Source organism: Danio rerio, chromosome 1 (genome assembly GCF_052040795.2).
Source record: "Danio rerio strain M-AB ecotype USA chromosome 1, GRCz13ab, whole genome shotgun sequence".
NCBI lineage: Eukaryota > Metazoa > Chordata > Actinopteri > Cypriniformes > Danionidae > Danio > Danio rerio.
In genome coordinates, this window is record NC_141021.1 from 49,443,227 (window position 1) to 49,467,500 (window position 24,274).

The 24,274-nt window shown below is 37.5% G+C and overlaps 1 protein-coding gene across 12 annotated transcripts in view; it reads right to left on the minus strand.

The window, feature by feature from the left end:
* itsn1 (intersectin 1 (SH3 domain protein)) overlaps positions 1 to 24,274 on the minus strand; it is a 90,162-nt gene that overhangs the window by 9,646 nt on the left and 56,242 nt on the right. For 2 of the 12 annotated variants that reach the window (XM_087235258.1, XM_087235256.1), the window contains 16 exons: positions 20,865 to 20,974; positions 20,206 to 20,417; positions 19,972 to 20,093; positions 19,400 to 19,414; positions 17,617 to 17,936; positions 17,255 to 17,426; positions 16,157 to 16,362; positions 15,899 to 16,020; positions 14,138 to 14,304; positions 13,962 to 14,007; positions 13,658 to 13,779; positions 13,388 to 13,511; positions 11,521 to 11,712; positions 4,703 to 4,824; positions 2,262 to 2,368; positions 1,595 to 1,778 (listed from right to left, as the gene is read on the minus strand). In XM_087235258.1, the coding sequence (XP_087091384.1) occupies positions 1,595 to 1,778; positions 2,262 to 2,368; positions 4,703 to 4,824; positions 11,521 to 11,712; positions 13,388 to 13,511; positions 13,658 to 13,779; positions 13,962 to 14,007; positions 14,138 to 14,304; positions 15,899 to 16,020; positions 16,157 to 16,362; positions 17,255 to 17,426; positions 17,617 to 17,936; positions 19,400 to 19,414; positions 19,972 to 20,093; positions 20,206 to 20,417; positions 20,865 to 20,974 (2,343 nt within the window). Of the gene's footprint in view, positions 1 to 1,594; positions 1,779 to 2,261; positions 2,369 to 4,702; positions 4,825 to 7,220; positions 10,888 to 11,520; positions 11,713 to 13,387; positions 13,512 to 13,657; positions 13,780 to 13,961; positions 14,008 to 14,137; positions 14,305 to 15,898; positions 16,021 to 16,156; positions 16,363 to 17,254; positions 17,427 to 17,616; positions 17,937 to 19,399; positions 19,415 to 19,971; positions 20,418 to 20,864; positions 20,975 to 24,274 lie in introns of those variants that run through there. The other 10 variants (XM_087235259.1, XM_087235257.1, XR_015475549.1 and 7 more) reach the window with 6 other exon arrangements.

Genomic DNA, 24,274 nt, shown 5'->3' on the forward strand with positions numbered 1-24,274 from the left:
CTGCAGAAGCCTTTGAAGACCATGGGAGTACATTTATTTTAAATAAGGCTGTCTTCGTATGACACTGTGAAAACAAGTATTTGAAAACAATGATACATGGCTAGTATTACAACAATTTTGTATGAATGTTTATAATGTATGTGTTTGCTGTATAAAGACTATTTTGATAAAACGTAGTGTGATCAAAAAGCATTTTGATGAAGATGTAGACAAAAAAAGTCCATGCAGTGGACAAAAATTAAATCCCTTGAGATTTGTTCTCAGCAGAGAACCCATTACCTTCAGCTATCATTATTATAGATCAGGGATTCTCAACTAGTCCACTAGTGGGCCTCGGCGATCCTGCAGGTGGTAGCTTAAAATGAACTTAAATATTATACTATAATTATTTGATTTCATTTTTAAATATGTCATAATAAATTTCTGTGATTGAACAAGCTCATTTGGACTGCAAAAACAGCCTCACTGTTAATTACAGACATAACTGTGGCTTAAATTTCCTAACTCTGCGTCAACTCAGTTGTATAAAGCAAGCAGTCAAGCAAAAACAAAGGTAACAACGATTATAATAACAACCAGCCCGCTCGTGCCCCACGCCTGCGACTCGTACTGTATCAGAGTTGCACGTCCCTTGATTCACAAACTATGCATGTTTTCTACGAACACTTTAAAATATCCGCAAAGTTATCCAAATTAAAGTCCTGCGAACGTTTTATAACAGATGCGCATCTGTGGAAATATCTGAAAATTAATTAACTAAAAACAAACACTCTGCTATTTATCTACATTAATCTGAAGCCTTCATCAGTGAATGAATGACAGCTACTGTGTCCTGCTTGAACACATTAAGTAAGCCTACATTATATCAATTAATTAAGTTTATTTTTATTTATTTAGCTAAATACTGAACTTATTTATTGAGAAATAAGGATAACTTATGTTGAATGTTTGGATATTGCTGAAGGCAAAAAAGGCTAACGCACGTTCTGAAGCAGTATTAGGACAAATGCTTTTCTGTTTTGACCTCTTTAAAAGCAACTTTAATTGTTTATTAGTTTGATTGCTAATTTATAAGCCTATTTCCGACTGTTCTGACATATGTTTCTGATTAGGTCCTCGTTCCTGTCCATGTTCATCATTCCAATTAATTAAACATATAAACACAAGGAAACATATTTGATTATTTTCCCTTTCTTTATTTATATTAGACAGGCAGTTGAAACAAATAACAGAGTAGCAGGAAGAAGCATTCAAAATAAAACTACTTATATGTTTACCTGCGGGATTTAGCAGGCTGGAGTGGGACAAAACTTGAACACTGCAGGCGAGAGCGGGAGAAAATAATAGATATTCTTGCGGGAGTGGGCAGGACAGAAAAATGAATCCTGCACACGTCTCTACTCACAACTGAAATGGACTGAGTGGGAGGCGGAGCTTTTTTTCTGGATATCTTTGTTTCAGTGAGTTAATTTGCATGTATTAACTGTTCACCTGAAGATCTAGCAAAATAACATTGTAAATTTTGATTTCATGCAGATTTTAACCATCGCACTGGATCAACCCACTGACTGTTTTGGTGGTACTGTAGTCTCACCTTCACAAAGTCCTTGAATTCGGGCACCTCGTCGGTTTTCTGCTGAATGAGGGTGGCGCCGTTGAGCTGGCAGCTGCAGAAGCGGATGTACGGCTGCATGTGAGGAAGCTGAGCCGTCAGGATGTCACCAATCATCTTCACTGGCATCCGCTCACCTGACATCTTCTTCCTCACCCGCAGCGCCCTGCAGACAGACGGAGAGAGAAGCATTCTGGGTATTCCTCATTATATGAAATTACATCTGATCTATTCTTATAGTTGTCTGAACATCTGTTGGATCAAACTGTGAAGTGTGAATATTTCATTAAACAAGCTGACATGTCGCATTACTGGCAGAAACGCTGACGATCTGCGTTCACTTTAATGACTGTAGAGCATAGGTCTAGAACTACGTTCCTGAAAGGTTGCAGCTCTGCAGTTTTTCTCCAAGCCTAATCAAACACAGCTGATCCAACAAAACAAGGTGTTCAAGACTACTAAAGACTATAAAGCAGGTGTGAGTTGGTGGTAAACTATGCAGAGCTGCGGCCCTCCAGGAATTTTTAAGACCCTTGCTGTAAAGCAATTGGCATGACGAAAAAAAACAACACAAAAATCATAGGTATAGTTTCATGGTGATTAATGGTGAGCTAAGGGTTTTCTGTGAATGAACCAGAAGGTGGCGTACTTGAGCAGTTTAATGTTGCACATGGTCAGCTCTTTCCAGTTGACAAAGATCATGGCAACCTCCTTCTCCGTCAACAAATCAGACTCCAGCAGAGGCTTCTGGAAGGTCTGAAAGGAATACATAAATACTGTTTAGTTACCCTTATAGTTAATAGTCATTAGGTTAATCATTATTATTTAACCACATGTACATATACATATACAAGGCATACGGAAAGTCTTCATAGCGCTTGACTTTTTCCACATTGTTTTATGTTACAGCCTTATTCCAAAATGGATTAAATTAATTTATTTCCTCTAATTCTACACACAATACCCCATAATGACATTGTGAAAAACAGTTCTTGAAATTGTTGCAAATTTATTAAAAATAAAAAAACTGAAAAATCACATGTACATTAGTATTCACAGCCTCAGCCTTTGTTTTTGACTCGTAAAAAACAAGAAAACATTACTATTCAGTGCATCCGGAAAGTCCTCAAAGCGCTTTACTTTTTCCACATTTGTTTATGTTATAGCCTTATTCCAAAATGAATTTAATTCATTGTTGCAAATTTATTAAAAATAAAAAACCTGAAAAATCACATGTACATTAGTATTCACAGCCTTTGCTCAATACTTTGTTGATGCATCTTTGGCAGCAATTACAGCCTCAAGTCTTTTTGAATAGGATGCCACAAGGTTGGCACACCTGTCTTTGGGAATTTTTGCCCATTCCTCTTTGCTGTACCTCTCAAGCTCTATCAGGTTGTATGGGAAGCGACGGTGTACAGCCTTTTTCAGATCTCCCAAGAGATGTTCAATAGGATTTAAGTCAGGACTCTGGCTGGGCCATTTAAGGAAATTCACTGAGTTGTTGTGAGAATTTTGTTTCTTATGGTCTGAGAGTCCTTTGGCTTCCGTCTGGCAACTCTACCATACAGGCCTGATTGGTGGACTGCTACACAGATGGTTGTCCTTATGTAAGGTTCTCCTCTCTCCACTGAAGAACGCTGGAGCTCAGACAGAGTGACCATCGGATTACTGATCACTCCCTGACTAAGGTTTCTCCCCCGATCACTCAGCTGGCCGGCCAGCTCTAGGAAGAGTCCTGGTGGTTCCAAACATCTTCCACTTACGAATAATGGAGTGCACTGTGCTCATTGGAACTTTTAGGGCAGCAGAAATTGTTTTGTAACATTCCCCAGCCTTGTGCTTTTAGACAAATCTATTTCGGAGTTCTAAAGGCAATTCCTTTGTCTTCATGCTTGGTTTGTGCTTTGACAAGCACTGTCAACCCTGCCACCTTGTATAGACAAGTGTATGCCTTTTTAAACCATCTCTAATTAACTGAATTTACCACAGGTGAACTCCAATTAAGTTGCTGAAACATCTCAAGAATGATCAGTGGAAACAGAAAGTACCTGAGCTCAATTTAGAGCTTCACGGCAAAGGCTGTCAATACTTATGTACATGTGATTTTTCAGTTGTTTTTTTTTATTTTCAATTAATTCGCTACAATTTAAAAAAAAAAAATCACATTGTTATTATGGGGTATTGTGTGTAGAATTGATGAAATAAATAAATTTAATCTATTTTGGAATAAGGCTGTAACATAAAAAAATGTGTAAAAAGTCAAGCGCTATGAAGAACTTCCGGATAATTCCAGCTGCCATGGAAAATTGTAAATTTTTCTTTAAAAACAACAGACATAAACAACAAAAATAAACAACCTACAATAAAATTAAAAATCTAAAGTTAAAATTTAACAAAATTATGTCCATTTAAACATGTAAAATCCATTAAATATCCATCTATGTCCACTTGAATATTTAACCCCATACTCCTAAAATGAAATAACAATTAATAAATTATTAATAAAGGGTCACAGATAGTTTTTTTAGCATAACATTTTTTGTGGTGTCCTATTTATTTAGATTATTCTTTTCTAATCAAGCAAAACCATACAGAGTAATGATAATTTTTTCCATAATCAAAAATTAATAAAAAATAATAATTTTGGTTATACTTAAAACAAGAATCATTTGATGACATATTAAGAAAGTATATTTAAGGATCATAGGGCAGCTGCATAATATTACCAAGTTTATAAATTGCCATTTAAAATCTTTATACTTACTTACTTGTCAGCAACAAGCTTTTAATAATATAAAACATAATCAAATGTAGTATTATTAGTCATTCGTTCATATTTATATAAATACAAATCAGAATAAACATGCAAACGCCAGTATTAAATAACAGCATGTGTTGTTCTGAATAAGCATGAAACGTTATTTCACCTATACACACTTTGCTGCCATTTAATAAGCATTTTAAGTGCATATGCAAATTGAATTTGAATGTTTCAATTATGAACCACTGCGTCCTGGCATGACTTTAGTGAATATGACACAGACAAAACTCCTGACTGTCCATCTTTCCCAGTCTACAGTGTTTTACCTCAGTGACCAGCTGCAGGTCATTGACATAGTTCTCCTCTGTAACAATAAGCTCATGTATGTATCCCTGCCTCTTCCGCTCCACTGGGGTCAGCATGTCGAGCAGGTGGAGATCAGCACACCCTGTCAAACGCACAGAGGTCATGCGCCGTCAAATCTCATGCACAGATTAATACATTCAAAATATGACACATAAATCATTAGTATTTTAATTCAGAACATTAAAATTAAGAACTTAAAATACGACGATCTGAATTAATGTTAATTACTTCTGTCATTTTAAAGCAAGGAACAATCAACACATATTATCCCAAAATAAAGCTCGATTAGAAACTGTCAATTAATTATTACACTTGTCAAAATAAATCATTGGACATGCAACACTGATTTGAACTTGAGATGAACTTACTTTATGAAGATGGTGGAGTGATACGAGGCATAATTTGCAGCCAAAAAGAATATCTGACAGCTAAAATGTAGGATATTGCCCAATCAGAATCGAATATTCCAGAGAGCTGGTCGACTAATAGTTTTATTTCTGTTGAATATGCATGCATGCATCTCTTATACCCAACTGTGCAGTTTATGAATTAAAAGAGATGGTCTATTCTGTTGAACACAAAAGAAGATATTTTGAAAAATGCTGGTAGCCGACTTCCACTGGGCTTCATCATACACATTTGCTCATTTCAGACCGGTGTGGTTATCATTTACAGGTCCTGCACCACATTGTTTAAATAGCAAATGCGTTTGTGCCCATGCTTTTGTGCCTATTTGTGCACCTATGAGCATGCTTGTTTGAAAAGGAGGCATGTTGCTGGTGCTTAGCTATTTTGAGGCAATTGAAATGACCAACTAAAACCATTCTTAAGTTAATGGTGTAGTTTTTTGGGGGGTATTTAAAAAGTGCATTAGTGATAGGCAGCTCCAAAACATGCATATGCATTGCTTATAACACACACAGGGATGTGTAGCAGCACATAAACATGTGCAACAAGCAGAGTTGGGGAAAGCTACTTTATACAGTAATGCATTACAATATTGAGCAACTCCCCAAAAAAGGAACTAGTTGCATCACTTTGTTATTTTTTTATAGTAAGTCATGTGCTGAATTACTTTTGCGTTACCTTTTATTACCTGACTGAGACTCGATCTCTCCCAGAACTTGCTTTTCTCTTTCTTTTTTTTTTTTTTAGAGATTAACAGTTTTATTGATTCTCAGGCACATTTCAGAATGGAATAGAGAATACAACTCTGTGAAGAATTAACATTTTATCCTATTAACAACCCAAACCCAAACTAAACCCCTAACTATGACTTTATGGTCCCGGCTTGCTATCATTAAATACAGTTAAAGCCTCCATCTTTATATAATGAAGAGAAAATTAAAATAAAATACAAATTTTAAAAAAATGATTAGGTAAGTTCAGTCAATATCATTTCGCATTTACAGTCACAATCAGTATATTTCTCACACGTGTATTACTGTTCCATTTCCAAACAGGTTAAGCACTCTGACCATTTCTTTTATAGTATAGGTTTAGCTTGTCCATTTGCTTACAAGACATTCTTTAAAATGTGGCCACTCTAGCAGGGTCTACTACCCATTCTTGAAGGGAAGGGATATCTTCTGATTTGCAGCTCCTAAGGATTACTTGTCTGCCAATCAATAAACTGTTTTGGTCACAGGATTTTATGCTTTTATCTTTTATTTTGTTGTCTGTCCAACCACCAAGTCAACAAAATAAAAGATAAAAAAATAAAATCCTGGGTAGAAACCAGGATCTTTTTTTTAATAGAGGAGCTCTGCAATTAACAACGCACTATATAACCTTAATTTACCTTTAAAAACAAATCAAAAAATAATATTTTAGAATGTCATCTAAGAACTTCCTGACCCCAAAGCTGTGAATGCTTTATGTACAGATTATTGAAAGATTAAAGCAATGTGTTTGCTACTTTTGCACTATTTGTCTTAGGTAAAATAACTGTCCAATGAAACAATCTCCTGTTCCTTTTCTTCTGTGTGTTCAAAAAAATAACATTGACTGCGTGATTCATTGCGACTATGTTAATTTTATTACAGAAATGTATTTTTTAAATGCTAATTCATTAAACTACAAGTAACTCAAGTATTATTACTTAATTTTTAAAAGTAATTCGCTACTTTACTCGTTACTTAAAAAAGTAATATTATTACGTAACTCGTGTTACTTTTAATGCGTAACCCCCAACACTGGCGACAATTGCATTTTTGCTCGTTTCAGAATATCGTGTAAATCAATTCCAGGTCCTGCACTGTCCATAACCAGCCTTTTTCAAAATATCTTCTTCTGTGTTCAGCAGAGAAAGAAACATATACGAGTTTAAAACCACGAGCAAGATTTAATGAGGTAATATACATTTTTGGGTGAACTATCCCTTTAAATGAGTGCATGTGACGGTGAATGCGGAAACATTGTTTGCTAGTGACACAACCAGTCCATCTGGTAGCAGATTGAAAACTCAATAAGCCAGTCTGCAGTTGCCATGGAGTTCTTTAATGGTTACACATCATTTTTTATAAAGGTGGTATGACACTTTAAAGCTAGGATTTGCTGTATATGGTTGGTTTTAACTGTACATTCATTTTATTTTTTGATAAAATGCTTTAATAATCAAGTACAATTGTTAATGTTTGTTTTTTGGACATAGTGGTGAGATATTCAGAACAGATGCATTTTATTACAACGTCGGATAGGTAGGAAGCAGCTGTGCTTCTGTAGTCCGAGGATGGTTATGTTCACTTAAAATAAAAAAAAGACTGATCACGGACATGATGGACAGTCAATCCAGCCAATAATAAAGCAGCAACCTCAGTGGAACCAATAAAGATCCACACAGACATGAAACTGATTTCACGTCTCATCTCTGAGCATTAAAATTACAATACTGTTATGAGGCAAATAACATATAAACAAAAAGTCTTGTAAGTACAACATTGGAGGAGTAAAAATGAACACCATGCTTTCCAAACAAGCAGAAAAAACACACTGGACATGATCTAACAGCCTTAAAACTCTTGTTCTCGAATGTAAAGGAAAATTCCAGTCTCTCACACTTGTAAACGTCTATTTATTCATAAGCATTTATGATTAGAAGCTTATATTCATTAATCTTTTCCTTAATGCTGACAACATTTGGAGTCTACTCGTTTTTACTTTCAGTTTCCCAAAGGACGGTGTACATACTGCAGAGGAAATTACTTTTGTGTCTGTCATTAAACACTATGCATAACAGCTTTTGATCATTATAAAAATACGACTTGAAATCTAGTGTTCTCAAATCAGAATAATAATAATTGCAGATTCAATCAACATGACAGAATGATGACAGTAAACAACTGAAGATACAAAACACAAAGCATTCATCCATCTGAATGGGAAACACATATAAACAAGAAATGAAATCCAATCGCGTGTACGTCATGTCCAGCAACATTTTATACATTTGTCCAACACTGTACCATTAAACCTCAAGTGGCAGTTGTGCAGTTTATGTTGTTGTTTTTTTTTGGTTTGCAATACCAATTCTCAACCCCGTCACACAGACACAAAACAAATGTTCGAAATCAAACGGAATAAAAGAGACTAGCAAGCACACGAACACAAATCTAATTCATCCACTGGTTTGGTATGAACATGTAACAAACAATGACACAGAGAGGCATGTGACTGGACCGGATGAACTGAGACGTCCATCCTGTCCGTCAATTTGATTGACAGCACCTGTGCGTGTGTACTGAAGGAGTGAAGGGGGACGGGGCTGTTCTAAATGACACACAATGAGATTCTACATGAAGTCCACACACATATCCGACCATTTGTGGACTTTTGATATGATAATACAGTTTTTTGACGTCACTCGACTTATTTTTAGACACACGTTTTGGAATCCACGAAATATGGTGTTTCAATTGGTCAGATATGCTGCACACATCGCTATTTTCACATATTAGAGCCTTAAAGAGACACTCCACTTATTTTGTAAACAAACTCATTTAAGTTATCTGGAGTTAAACGGTCAGAACCATTCAGCCAGAGCACTTTTAGCTTAGCTTAGCATAAAGACCAATGGAAAGTACACTATAAAGCAGGCGCAATAACATTACACAGCACCTGAAAATTACGTCTTTAACAGAGGCAAAATTCCTTACTATTAGCTTAGCATAAAGCATTGAATCGGATTAGACCATTAGCATCTCACTCAAAAATTTCAGAAAATTTTCCTATTTTAAATCTTGATTCCTCTGTGTATTTACATTGTGTACCAAGACCAAGTGTGCCATTTTCTAGGTCAATATGTGTAGGAACTATACAGTCATTCTTCAGTAATATTCTAGGAACTTTGCTGCTGTACCGTGGCTGCAGCAGGCACAATGATATTATGCAGCACCTGAAAATAGTCCCCTGCTATGTAACTAGGTAGCTGCGCTGAAAAATATCATTACGCCTTGTGCAGCCATGGCAAAGCAGCAAAACTCCTTGAGTACTTTTAGCTTAGCTTAGCATAAATCATTAAATCAGATTAGACCATTAGCATCTCAAAAATGTCAGAAGATGTTTCTATTTAAAGCTTGATTGTTCTGTATTTACATTCTGCACTAAGACCACTAGATATTGAAAGTGTGCCACTTTCTAGGATGATATGTCTAGGAACTATACAGTCATTCTGGAGTAACAATCTAGGAACTTTGCTGCTGTAACATGGCTGCAGCAGGCGTAATTATATTACGCAACACCTGAAAATAGTCCCCAGTTAGATAACTAGATAACTGTGCTGAGAAACATCATTATGCCTTTGCACAGCAGCAAAATTCCTTACTATTAGCTTAGCTTAGCATAAATCATTTAATCAGATTAGACCATTAGCATCTCACTCAAAAACTTCATAGTTTATAAGTTTATAAGTCATAAGTTGTCCTATTTAAAGCTTGATTCTTCTGTATTTACATTGTGTACCAAGACCAATGGAAAATAAAAATGCGCCAATTTCTAGGTTAACATGTCTGTAAGAACTATACAGTCATTCTGGAGCAATAATCTATGAACTTTGCTTCTGCTCCATGGCTACAGCAGGTGTAATCATATTACTCAGCACCTGAAAATATTCCACAACTAGGTAACTAGATAACTACGCTGAGTAATATCATTACGCCTTCTAAAGCCATGGTACAGCAGCAAAATTCCTTGATTATTACGCTAGAACGAGAGTATAGTACCTAGGAACTTTCATATTCCGTTGGTCTTAGTACACGATGTAACTAAAAGAAGAGTCAAGCTTTTATAGAAATAATTATAAAAACTCTTCTGACAATTTTGATTAAGATGCTAATGCTCTAATCCAATTTAACGATCTATGCTAAGCTATGCTAAAAGTGCTCCCACCAGACCTGGAGATTGGCTGAGTGGAATCAAAAATGGTAAATCTGTTCAACACTAGAGTTGTCGTAGAATGAGTATACTTACAAAACAAAGTGGAGCGTTCTTTACATGAGTTTGCAATGACACTAATAAGCAAGTCAGTTATGACATCTGTTTGATACTGCACCCCGTTACGTCATGACTCATGAATAGTGGGTCATTCTGTGGTGCTATGGTCCAATGAGAAACCAGGGAGGCGGGGCTTGGAGGAGCGGAAAGCGTGCATTAGTTGGATGGGAGCGGTGGAACTTAACACTGAATGAAACCATTTCATTGGCTGCTTCAAAAACAGCAGGCTTTGGAGGGGGGGAGGGGGTTGAGATCACAGAAAGCCACAAAAGGACCCACTATCCAGCACTTTGATTAGTGTTTCAATTCATTGCACAAATTCAGTGTGAATGATCATTAATTTAATTAATTTGTAAAATTAAAAAAAAAGAAAAAAAAAAAAAAAAGAGAGAGATCCTTCAAAAAAATGTTTATTTAAATAATGCGGAGGATGCTGGCTGGCATTTTGTTTTTTGGTGAGCGTCTAGAATATTGAGGTTAACGACTGCTCTCTGTAGTATTCGTCTCTTCTGGCCACAAAGCCAGCTGTGTGTGTGGGGGGGCAGTCACATGATCAATGTTCCGTCTCCCATCATCCCGCTGGGCACAGTTTAAGGGATAGTGGGTCGCTTTGAGGACTTTCAAGGCTGAGTGGGATATGGGCAACATAAGAGTCCTAGAAAGAGGAAAACACAGCACATAAGCCAAAAAAAAAGGAAAAATAAAAAATCTAATAAAAAAAGGAAAGAAACGAAAAACCACAATGTGCAAAAATCTTTACGAGCTAGGAGAACTAAATGAACTCTGCAAGACACTCTTCACAGGACGCCACAATGACAAGGACACGAGCATGCAGGCAGAGAGAGAGAGAGAGAGAGAGAGAGAGAGAGAGAGAGAGAGAGAGAGAGAGAGAGAGAGAGAGAGAGAGAGAGAGAGAGAGAGAGAGAGAGAGAGAGAGAGAGAGAGAGATGAGGTTCTACTTAATGCTCTACGACATGAGGTGAGAGGTTGCTTGGAAACAGGAAGAGGAGGGGCTTCATTGTGGCAGAGGATAAGGATTGGACATTGGACGTTTTAAAACCTCACCACACTGTGAGGACATAGCTAAACTAAATCGAAGAAGGTCCTCAAAGATTTGAAAGTAGTAGCTTTGGATCAGAGTGGCACGGTTCATTTAATCGGATGCTATTGGTGACGCAAGCCAATTGTCTCTTTAAAGAGAAATTGATCGACATCTCTTTTGAGCAAGATAGAGGAAGCTAAGTGTAACTGTGTGTGTGTAAGATACAGGAGAGCATTTTGGACTCACATTGTTGGCTGGGGTCTGTGTCGGTGGTCAGCTTGACGTAGTTCGAGGGGAAGAGGCCGACGGATCCATTCAACTCTCCTTTCCACCAATCGGGATCCTCTCTGCTCAACACATTGATGATTTGGCCCTTCCCGAAAGGCAGCTCGTCATCATTCTGAGCAGTGTAATCGTACATGCCAATCACCTGGCACACTGCACAGAGGAAACACAAATGCACATGTATAAATGTTTTGTAATGCTCAAGCATATTTTCCAAGCTATATACAGTAGGTCACGCTATTTTTATCTAAAATATTTTATCCCCAGGTCAAACCCATGCAAATGTGGGTTTGTGTTGAATTGGACTTCTGTATGAGTAGATCGACTTTAGTACACGATGTAACTACAAAAGAGCCAAGCTTTTATAGAAATTATTATCAAAACCTTTTTTTGTTTATTTTTATATTTTTATTTTTGCTCCCACTGGATGTGAAGATCATCTAAGTGTATAAAAAAATTGGTAAAACTGTTTAACTATAGTGAAGTCATAAAATGAGGCTATTTCCAATAACGTGGAGTGTTTTTTTTTTTTGGTCGGCGCAATAGCGTAGTGGTTGGCGCGCCGACATATGGTGCAGTAGCACGTCAGGGTTTGAATCCCGGCTCAAGGACATTTCCAACCCTACCCCCCTCTCTCTCCAACTTCGCTTCCTGTCTCAATACTGTCCTATCTAATAAAGGCAAACAGGCCAAAAATAAATTATTTAAAAAATAAAAATAAAAATGGAGCAAGATGCTAATAGTCTAATCCGATTCAATGACTTATGCTAAGCTAAGCTAAATGTGCTTCCGCTGGACCTGTAGATCAGCTGAGTGGATTAAAAACTGGTAAAACTGTTTATCTCTAGGGGAGTCATAAAATAAGGCTATTTTCAAAAAAAGTGGAGTGTTGTATTAATGAGTTTGCTTTGTAGAACATTTTTAACTATACAATACAATTAAATCCACCAAAACAACACTGGTTGATAAATTTTTTTTTTAATTAAATCCTTTAAAAGAGTTTTGCTTTTTGGCTCATTGCCTTTGGTTATTAACCATAAGAGTATAGTTGATACTCCTGAAAATAGTCCCTAACTAACTAGATAACTACGCTGCATAATACATTACACCTTCTGTAGTCTTGGTACAGCAGCAAAATTCGTTGATTATTACACCAGAACGCTAGTTCCTAGCCACTTTTCATTTTCAGTTGGTCTTAGTACACGATGTAACTACAGAAGAGTAAAGCTTTAATAGGAACATTTATTAAAACTCTTTTTTTGAAATTTTTTAGCGAGATCCTAATGGTCTAATCCGATTTAATGATCTATGCTAAGCTAAGCTAAGCTAAGCTAAAAGTGCTCCCACCAGGCCTGGAGATCGGCCGAGTGGATTCGATAAAACTGTAGGGGAGTCATAAAATTAGCATATTCCCAAAAAAGTGGAGTGTTCTATTAATGATTTTGCTTTGTGGTGCATTTTAAACAATATAATACGATTCAATTCACCATTTCACCGTTTTAAAAAGTATTAATTTGCATGTCAAAGATCAAACAATCCTCAATAACATATCCAAATAATATTTTTATGCCTGAGTTTTAGAGGTATTTGCTTAGCTGTTCATTACTTTTAGTTATCCACCATGAGAGTATGCAAATACTATGAAAAACTGCTAGCTACAGGAAAACACTTTCACTTGCCCTGTTATAAATGACAAGACACACGCTTAAACACAACATACTCAACTTTAATCCTTAAATCCTGTTTTATTTGCAAGAAGAGCCATGCAAAAAGACAACATGTTTTTTGGTGTCAAGAGAAACCTGTCTTTATCATATAATTCCCATACCTGCATTGGGTGTCGGCAGCTTGGGTGGGTTGGGATCTGTGGGTGTTGTCTTACTGGTACTGGGACTCAATAATTTGACATAATTAGCAGGAAACCAGCCAATCTGCCGCTTCTTTCCTCTTGCCTGTGAGGAGCAGAAGCAGTGTGCCAAATTACAATTAATGTAACATTGAAGAATTAAATAACTACAGGTTATATAAAATGTTTAAAGTTTGTGTGGTTAACAGTTGGTGTATTTAACAGCTTGTCTTGCTGTGTGTTTTTTCAGACCTGAAGTTCTCCTTCCCACCATCCTCCCGGGTTTTTCTTGCGAATGAGAATGAGCTGGCCTGGTGCTAAAGTGAGCTGCTCTGCACCAGTGGCCGTGTATGGAGCGATGACTTGGGCAATCTCTGAAAACACAAGAAGAATGTAGGTAAAAAGAGAGCGAGAAGACAAAGCCCTAGTTTTTTTGGAGGCATAAAAGTGTGGCTTTTGTGTTGCTATAACTTAAACTTTCTCTTTTAGACGGTGATTGAGCAAATAAGAAGGTCATATGGTGGACTTTTGGTATGGAACGGGCACCAGCACTCACCTGGTTTCTTCCCTAAACTTCCTGTTTTCCCAGCAGATCCCAACCCCTGGAAAAGCGTAGGAATACAGTTATGGTTTTACTAATTTCTGATGGTTATTTTGACTTTTTAACTGTTGTCGCTTCAGCAAACACTTCAATCTCAAACATTTCAAGTTGTTCGAACTGCAAGTCATTACCTCGGATTCTTTAGGTTTGACATAATTCGATGGAAAGACTCCGATCTTCCCACTCACAGTGCCGGTCCACCAATCTCCTTCTTTCTTGGTGACTGTGATGACATCACCTTGCTGGAAGGTCAAGTCACCCTGCTCATTGCTTTCATATGTATACATGGCCACATACTCTGTGATAAGGCAAAAGAACAGCACACAAAAATGTTCAGATACAATATGATTAATAGCTTCACGTAGAAAATTAAGAATTAATTCACCCCACTGACTTCCATTCATACACATTCCAGACCAGAAATGCAAATTTCACATGTCACTGCATTCTAATGTTTAAGGTTGGTGTACTCTAAATGCATCAAGTGAATGCATGAGATCAATAAAAGAACAAACTATGACAGAAATTTTAAATATGGAGTAGTGTTGTCAAAAGTATCAAGTTTGGTACCAATCGATCCTGAAATATTAAAAACGTTCTTTTCCCGAAAACATTCAATCAATGTCGAGCGCATTCTTAAACACCGCTGATTGGCCATTGTGTTCATGTGCTCAACAGAAATGACTGCAATTGGCCGGGAAGGTCTTCGTTTTACCACACTTCACTGTTCACCAAGTGCAAACACCGATACACAGACACTGGAGAATTTCAGAGTCGCTGGTCTGTCAATGAGCTGACATATGAGTGATACACTGATGACTGATTGAAGCAGCTTTGAAACGCTTCATGTCCCTGTATCTGTGTTTGCACCAGGTGAAGAGTGGTGAACTGATGACTTTTACGGCCAATCACAGTTATTTCTGTTGAGCATGTGAACCCAATTGTAGAGGTCTGCATTCCTGTGGGACCTGCATGTACCGCAGGACCCGACCAGGTTTCTTGCGGTGCGGGAATAAATTTCCGAATAAAACACGGTAGCGGTTAGTAACTCTGGTGTAATTTTAACGTGAGAGGGCGGTCCAATAGTATAGCGCTTACGAGTCCCGACGTTATTTCGGAACAGCATATCTGTTATTTCCTCATTCTTATTGAGCACCGGCACAGTCAGTGCTCACCACTGTTACACATGTTGAATGCTTGGTCCAGTGCTTTCTGGACAAACGCACATCTGTGCACACATCATCTGCATAACGGTCCATAGATCGGGCTTTACCAACATGGGAGAGCAAAGTGAAGATGCGCTGTCCTCCAGCTTGTATTAATAAACGGTCCGTTTACAGAAACCCACATCAGGCAAGTCTAATGTATGTATAATATGTCTTTTTCATGAAAATAAAAATATTACTCTTTGCACGATGTGTTAATACCTCAAAGTTTTACCCTTTATCAGTCACAAGACTGAAACCTCAGTTTAATGTGGCACTCGTCTAGGCGACATTTAGCCTTTTAGCCAATCTGGTTTCTCTCTCTTTTGGTTGTATCCAATTTAAACATTTTGGAAACCAGATCTAAATTCAGCGGGAATGATCGGGTCGGGTTGAAAACAAGGCAGGGCGGGCAGCATGTAAACAAAGCCTTAATATACAGCGGGAGCAGGAATAAAACCTTGCAGGAGTGGGACAAAAAAAATGAGTCCCACGCAGAAATCAATCAATCAATGGGCAATCAGTGATGTTTAAGTATGTGCTTAAATATTCAATACCAAAGTGGATGCTTTTGACAACACTAATATGGAGCAATCGTTTATTTCGTCAGTATCACACTTTTATCCTGCCCCTTTTCACAGAACAGCACAGTACAATTTGCATGCTTAAAATCGAGTGTGACCTCACCTTTAGACGGATACATTGAGTTGCTGTTGGAGTTCTGACCTTCTCCGAGCTCTGTGGGTTTGTTTAGAGAGGGACTGGGTCTCTTTACACTAGGAGGGCTGTCTGAAGAGCCAGAATCAATACTGAAACAGAACAACAGAATTCACACGCTCAACATTACAATCTGAATGAAACAACTTGCAAAAAATTAGCCCATGTATATACAGGCCTACAAAATGTATTCTATATTATCCCACAACCACATGCACACACACTCACCTCATAGATTTCCGGACAGGCCCAGAGATGAGCTTTACGTAAGATTTAGGGAACCATCCTCTCTGTCCTTGCACCTCCCCAAACCACCACATGTCCTGCTGCTCCAGTACAGTGATCACGTCATTCTTGTTGAAGTTTAGATGATTGTCTTTCTTGGCTCTCCATGGGTACAGCGCCTGAGCCTGCAGACCCTCCACCTTCTCACCCTAAAAATAATAAAGAGAGTGAAAGTTATAAAAATTAAACGAACCAAAAATCAGCATTAAAAAAGATTAAATGATCAATAATGCTATAAATTGTTTTATATGCAGCAAAAATAGTAAAAGAGGTCTTATATTATTGCCTGATGCTAATGTTTTTTCTAAGGTGTGTGTTATCAAATAATGTGTTTTTCTTTGCATGGGTGTGATTATATATAAAGTTGAAGTCAGAATTAATAGCCCCCTTTGTCTTATTTGTTTTATTTCGGCTAGAATAAAAGCAGTTATTAATTTAAAAAACAACATTTTTGGGACAAAATTATTAGCCCCTTTAAGCTAATTTGTTTTCGATAATCTACAGAACAAACCATCGTTATACAATAACTTGACTAATTACCCTAACCTGCCTAGTTCACCTTATTAACCTAGTTAAGCCTTTTAAAGTCACTTTAAGCTGTATAGAAGTGTCTTGAAAAATATCTAGTCAAATATTATTTACTGTCATCATGGAAAAGATAAAATAAATCAGTTATTAGAAATGAGCTATTAAAACTATTATGCTGAGAAATGTGTTGAAAAAATCTTCCCAGAACAGAACAGAAATTGGGGGAAAAAAAAACTGGGGCGCTAATAATTCAGGGGGGCTAATAATTCTGACTTCAACTGTATATTTTTAATCCAGAAAAAGTGTATTTCATAATGCATGCAACTTTAAGCCTATATATTATAATTTGTTAAACCTTTTAAAATATTTAAGACTTCGTGTTACTTCTAATTTCATAAATCTTCTTCAGACACACTTAGAAATATAAATAATTTTTTTTTCAAATGCACATATGTAGTTTTTGTCTTAAATATTTGGGGCAGTGTGATAGTTGATAGTGTGTCAAACATGTACCTGTCCAAGCACGGGTGAGGGCGAGGAGCCGGAGAGTGTAGCAGGCGTGAAAGCAGAGCGCTGTCTGATCTGCCCTCCACTGGGCACTGACAGAGAAGGCTGAGTTGGCTGAGTCGGCCATGCATCCCATCCATCACTATCCTGCTTCTCCACAGCAGAATTAGAGGGCCATCTGAATTAGTCACAACAATGAACAGAATAAAAATTAATGCAGGCCAATTAAATCATAATATTAAACTTGAATAGATATAACGATAGACAGACGGACAGACAGACAGACAGACAGACAGACAGACAGACAGACAGACAGATAGATAGATAGATAGATAGATAGATAGATAGATAGATAGATAGATACTGACGTAGTGCTGAAATCTGCCCAATTGCTGGATGCTGAGGAAGAGGAGGAGGCAGGGCCTGTGGGGGGTGGGGCTGAAGAGGGCGGGGCTATCGATGCAGGCTCTGTGGAGACTGGCAGAATGGGCGTGGCCGTGGTCGATGAAGAAGCAGATGACATGTGAGAACCCAATTTAGGGGCGGAGCTAGAAGCGGCGCTGGCCCTCAAACTCAGAGGAACTTCGGATTCTGGAATCTTCTCCGCATAGTTGGCAGGAAACCAGCCAGTCTTCCCTTTAATCTCTCCTCCTAACCATCCAGGCTCACCTGTCTGAGACTCATCCACCTTATTACAAGAGAATGACAAGAATGGCAAATTATTTATCAATTAAAAAAATCTTAACTTCTTATGCGGCTAATGAGGCTCATAACATCTTCACAGGGACATACATCTATGTTTTAAATACAAGCACATGAGTCAAAATACAGAGTGCACAGTCACTGCATGTAATGATGAGAAAATAAAGGGATCAATTTGTTGATTCATTACATGAAATTAAGTAAATGATCTTTGCATCTCAGGAAGATCAGTGGCTATGTTTTAATGCAACCAAAAGATTGATTAGTAAATGGATAAATGAGTCAATTGACAACATTTTTCTGCAAGATTTTAATAAAATTTCAATTGGATTGAAGGAAGCGAAGTAGAAGTTTTCTTTTTTATCAGGACATTTAAACACTTGGTTGGATTAAAAACATGCTGTTTAAAAAAAAAATTTAAGTGTCATAAATGACATTATTTTAAAATTCTTCTTTCATTGAGTAGATGAGCACAAAAATGGGCAACGTAATTCTGTGTGTGTTTCTACACACACACACAGTGTAAGTCAGAATTATTAGCCCCCCTGTTTATCCCCCCCCCCTTATTTCTTTTTAACGAAGCGAAGATTTTTTTTCAACACATTTCCAAACATTATAGTTTTAATAACTAATTTCTAATAACTGATTTATTTATTCTTTGCCACGATGACAGTAAATAATATTTGAATAGAAATTTTTCAAGACACTTCTATACTTAAGGCTTAAAGTGACATTTAAAGGCTTATTTATATGTATATAAAGGTTAACTAGGCAGGTTAGGGTAATTAGGCAAGTTATTGCATAATGATGCTTTGTTCTGTAGTCTATCGAAAAAAAATATCTAGCTTAAAGGGGCTAATAATTTTGACCTTAAAATGGCATTTAAAAAATTAAAAACTGCTTTTATTCTAGCCGAAATAAAACTAATAAAACTTTCTCCAGAAGAAGAAATATTATCAGACTACTGTGAAAAATTCCTTGCTCTGATAACATCATTTGGAAAATATTTGAAAAGAAAAAAAAAAAAGAAAAATTACAGGAGGGCTAATGATTTTGACTTCAACTACATATAATTTTTACTGTAATATCAGCAGCATGTTGATATCCTATATAGGACCATAAATAGATAAATATTCCGTCTGGTCTTTAAAACAAAAATTATAAGCTACAGTAGGAAAACATTGTGTGCAAATGCAGAAAGAAACTTTTGACAATAAGCTCATTTAGTGTTCACACAAGGACTACATTTCAATTTAAACATGAGACGTCCATGCAAAAGTAGCCACTGACCACCTCCAAATGGGCAAATGCCAGAAATAGCCAACATCACAACACACACAAATGATGATCTCTGAACAGAGTCTCTTTTAGCCCAGTGACAAATGAGCAATGCAGAAAACAAACTAGAGACATGTAAAAGTGCACGAGGAGCAGAAAACCTCAACTTACCCACTCTCCCTTCACCTTCAGGCAGAGTGAGCAAAGGGAGGACAGAAGCAGGTCAGAGGTCAGTTCAATGCGCATCGGCACACATGCAGAAATGCCACAAATCCCTCACACTCCCTGGCAAGCAGGCTTCAGTGGTTTAATTAATTGCTGTATAATGTATAACAGCTCTGTACTGTAGACACTATATAATGTAATGATTACTGAATCCTTAAAAACACAGTATGTTTAAAGGGTTGCAGTTGGTACAATTCTTTAAAAATGTTTTCAAAGGTAGTTTATGAATCCACCGAGGCTAAATTTATTTACAAATAATAATAATAATTAATTAAACATTTATTTATTAAAAATATAATAAAAATAGTAATACTCTACTATTACTAATACTACACACAAATATTACTAAGTTTTTTAAAATGAAAACCGTTGTGCTGTTTAATATATTTAGGGAAGCCATGATGTAGAGGTCTGCATTCCCACAGCTGTACCGCGTAAGCGCGGGACCCGACCAGATTTCTTGCAGATTATTTCTGAATGAAGCGCGGGACTTTTTGGCATTAGATCCTTTGACTCACCATGACTATGTCTCCAGGATGGATGGTGATCTCATCATGACTGCGGGCCTCAAAGGGATACATTGCTCTATAGTAGACCACCTTTACCTTCTCCTGATTAAAACCAGACACTGGGATCTTATCTAGAACACAAACACATGACTTATGTTGATTTCTGACATTTACTCTCATAAAGCAGCAGCAGAATTGATCAAATCCATGTCTTTCTGCATCGACAATCTTCTTTTCTCTCACCTGCCATGGACCAGGGAGACTGAGCCTGTATTTTTCCTGCTTGTGGATGTTGGGTGAAAAGCTTGGAGAGGTTATCCTGTATTTCAGCTCGGCTGTGGTTTTCTTCTTCACTCACCCGGCTCATCCAGGCCTGAGACACAGGAGGAGTAGGAGCTTTACCCAGCCCATCATCCCTCCACGCTGGAGACACGCCATCATCAGTCCCCGACAACCTGGAGCAAAATAAAATGCAAAACATGTATGTTAAAACATAAACCACGACGACAACAACAAAAATAGCTGTAGACAAAATCCCTTTAAGGCAAGTCATTTCATTCAGCGGCCATCTTTGAAACAGACAGTAGGAAGACCGGGAAATAGGGAAACATTCAATTCTCCAAAACTGCTTGCCAATGCTTAATATCAAACTTCATTTTTATGAATTAGCAATGAAACTAAACAACAACTGCTTCTTTAGTTTCATTTCCAAACGTTCTAATCGCATAAAATCTGCAGAAACTCACGCCTGATCCAAGCCCCTCCCCCAGAGAATCACCAGTCTATATTGATCAATGATTGGCTCCTGTACTAGAAGGCGTGGCTTCATTCGCGATATTGACCGTTACACTTTTTCCCATTCAAATCTATAGGAGTCATTGCAGTAGAAGAGCATCAAGTACCTCGAGTCTTGTGAGTCTATGGACTTCCTGTCATGTGACGGCTGGGTGATGTCAGCCTCCAGCTCCTTCTGTTTCTGCCTCTGCTGTTTGTTGTGGATTTCTCTCAGCTCCTGCAATGCATGATGGGATATTGGAGGACAGGTAAGGGGGAGTATAGGGGGCAATGGGGTTCTGTTTGCGCTTTTTTTATTACACTCAAAAAAACATGTTTACAGCTGCGCCCTGCAAGTGCGGTCCGGACAATAATTTTGTTTAAAATCTCAGTCGTGTCTTTTGAAACCAGAATCCCTTTAAACAATTGGTTAAACAATAGAAGTTAAAATCATTATCATTATCTGTATTTGAAATTTTAGTTCAAATATTTCCCAAGTGCCATTTAAAGTCAACATCAACTGGAAGCTGCGACCATTTATTTATTTATTTTTCGTATTGTGACGTACTCGTATAGTTAATTGTGACGTAATCTATATAGTTTCTCACATAGAGAAACAGAATATTAAATGAAAAAACAGCAGGCGTGGCTTGTTTTTACTACTGCAAGCTGATTAGATGTAGTACAGTTTATTCAGAAAGATCAGGAAAATGGTTTTGGGATAGTCACCATTTCCTCCTCCTCACCCTTTCTGTTTGTTGTCTAAACTGACCGTTGAGGGGGCGTGGTTATCGTGACATGTATCGAATTGTGACTTAAGTTTATCGTTACACCCTACCTTATTAATAACTAGGCCCACACAGAATCAGCGCGCACAGAAATCCACAGGTTTTTAGTCCATCGATTAGTCTATTTATCTATAATAACTAGAATTGTAACAATATGGCGTAATGTTGAGACATCGCAATATAAAACTGCGACGATGCTTATCACTGTTGTAAATGAAATGATTCAAAACATTGAGCTTGTTTTATCCAAGAGTTAGTTTTCTGTTTTTATAAGGTGTAATTCATTTAAAAGTTAATTCCGTCTACGTTTACGGTCGCATAATCATTCGAATCATTGTGCGACGAGACACTCATAAAGCATACTTCAGTGTTCATGCTCAGAACGGTTTGCCGTCTATAAGAAATGTAAAATTTTTAACCAACATTGAGCCTGCTTATAACATTGTTATTGTCTTTTTACGATATGTTTGAAAAACAAAAATACTAAAATTAAACTTTTTTTAGCATTCAATGTTACCTAAATATATTGCGAGTTCAGTTTCGAGATATATATTGAATCATGACTTGAGTGTATCATTATGCCCCTACTAATAACTAATTTGTTTTCTTTGCCATTATGACCATTCATAACATTTTTCAATAAGATATTTACATTCAGCTTAAAGTGCAATTTAAAGGCTTAACTAGGTTAACTAGGCAAGTTAAGGTATTTAGGCAAGTCTTTGGATAACAATGGTTTGCTCTGTAGTCAATCGGGAAATAAAAATCTTAAGGGGACTAAGAATATTCATTCATTAATGCATTTTCTTTCGGCTTAGTCTCTTTATTCACCAGGGGTCACCAAAGCGGAACGAACCGCCAACTTATCCAGTATATGTTTTACACAGCGAATACCCTTCCAGCTGCAACCCGGTACTGGGAAACATCCATACACACTCATTCACACACATACACTACAGCCAATTTAGTTTATTCAATTCATCTATAGCGCATGTCTTTGGACTGTGGGGGAAAGCGGAGTACCCAGAGAAAACCCACGCCAACATAGGGGGAACATACAAGCTCCACACACAAATGCAGGCACTCAAACCAGCGGCCTTTCTTGCTGTGAGGCAACTGTGAGGCGGGCCTGCGACTAATATTACTGACCTTACAGATTATTTTACAAACTGCTTTTATTCCAGCCAAACTAAAATAAAGAAGAAACATAAAGAAAAACTATAATAGGAAACACAGTGAAAATGTCCTGGCTCTGTTAAACATCACTTGGGAAATATTTTATATTTAATTTCATAGAAGGGCGAATATTTTGCCTTCAACTGTGTGTGACCATCTAACTAAAAATCAATATATACAAAGTGTATGTGTGACTGAAAGAATCAACTAACATGAAGGTAGATGTTGTAAAAAGTATGCATGACCTGAAAATGGCTTATTACTATAACAACTGACTGCTTCAATATATTTATGTATGCAAAAATAGCACACTTGCATGGTACATGGTGTAAACTGCATAGCGAATGTGTTCATGATAGCAGACTGCAATGCCTGCTGGGTAAAGTCACATGAACCACTGCAGTCACTAGAGAGGAAACATGGAAATCTCAAGAAAAGCCGACTCTGCGAACACTGCTGCTTATGTAACACCATACCATTCCACCAATGAACAAGAGCTTCAGGGAAAGTGATGCTTTATCAAGTATTTGTACATTTCTCTACTCTGAGATCTCTTACTGAAGCTAGTTTTAGTCAGTTTTCAATATAATAATAGCACAATTTCTACAATATCAGATCAATCATGGTAAGATCACTGCAAGCAGTAACAGACAAACTCTAGAAAGACAGAAAGAGTTAGCTGTTTAAGTGTAAAACACACATACACACACACCAAGCAAGTGTCAAAGGGTGCGAGTGTTTAGATTTCATGAACCAGACGTGCAGTTTCTAAATTCACACACTGAATATGTAAGCTCTGCTTCTGCAAACATGTTTACTGACGCAAGGCAATACCACTTATGCTTGTTTAATCACACTTGCTGGCCCATATGTCTCAAACTCAATTCCTGGAGGGCCGCAGCTCTAACCCTAATCAAACACACCTGTTCAAATTAATCAAGGTGTTCAAGACTACTAAACACTATTAAGCAGGTGTGAGTTGGAGGTGGTTGGAGATAAACTATGCAGAGCTGTGGCCCTCCAGGAATTGAGTTTGAGACCCCTGTGCTGGCCAATTATCTATCACATTTTCATGATCGTACCAAGACTAAGATAACTTAAGCAATACACGCATACATCTATGAAAAATGATTTAGTTCACCAAAAAAAGTTTCATGATTTATTAATGTCTTTTCAATTTGCCTGAGACCATTGCTCATCTTCGGAACATAAATTAAGATATTGTAGATTAATTCGGAAAGCTCCCTCATCCTCCATTGCTCCCTGGATGGCATAAAACATGGGTAACCTAGGTTGCTGCTGGAAGTGGTTTTAGTGTGACCAGCAGGGGCGCTCAACCTGCGATCTGTGTGGGTCCAAATCCCCCAGTATATTGATAGGGACTCTACTGCTCTGCAGACGTTAAACCGAGGTCCTGACTCTCTGTGGTGAGGATGTCCTTTGAAAAAGAGTAGGAGTTTAAAGCCGGCAACCTGGCCAAATTTTCCCACTGGCCTCAGCACATCCCCATATCATTAAGTCTCCTCTCCACCAATTAGCTGGTGTGTGGTGTATGGTCTGGCGCAATATGGCTG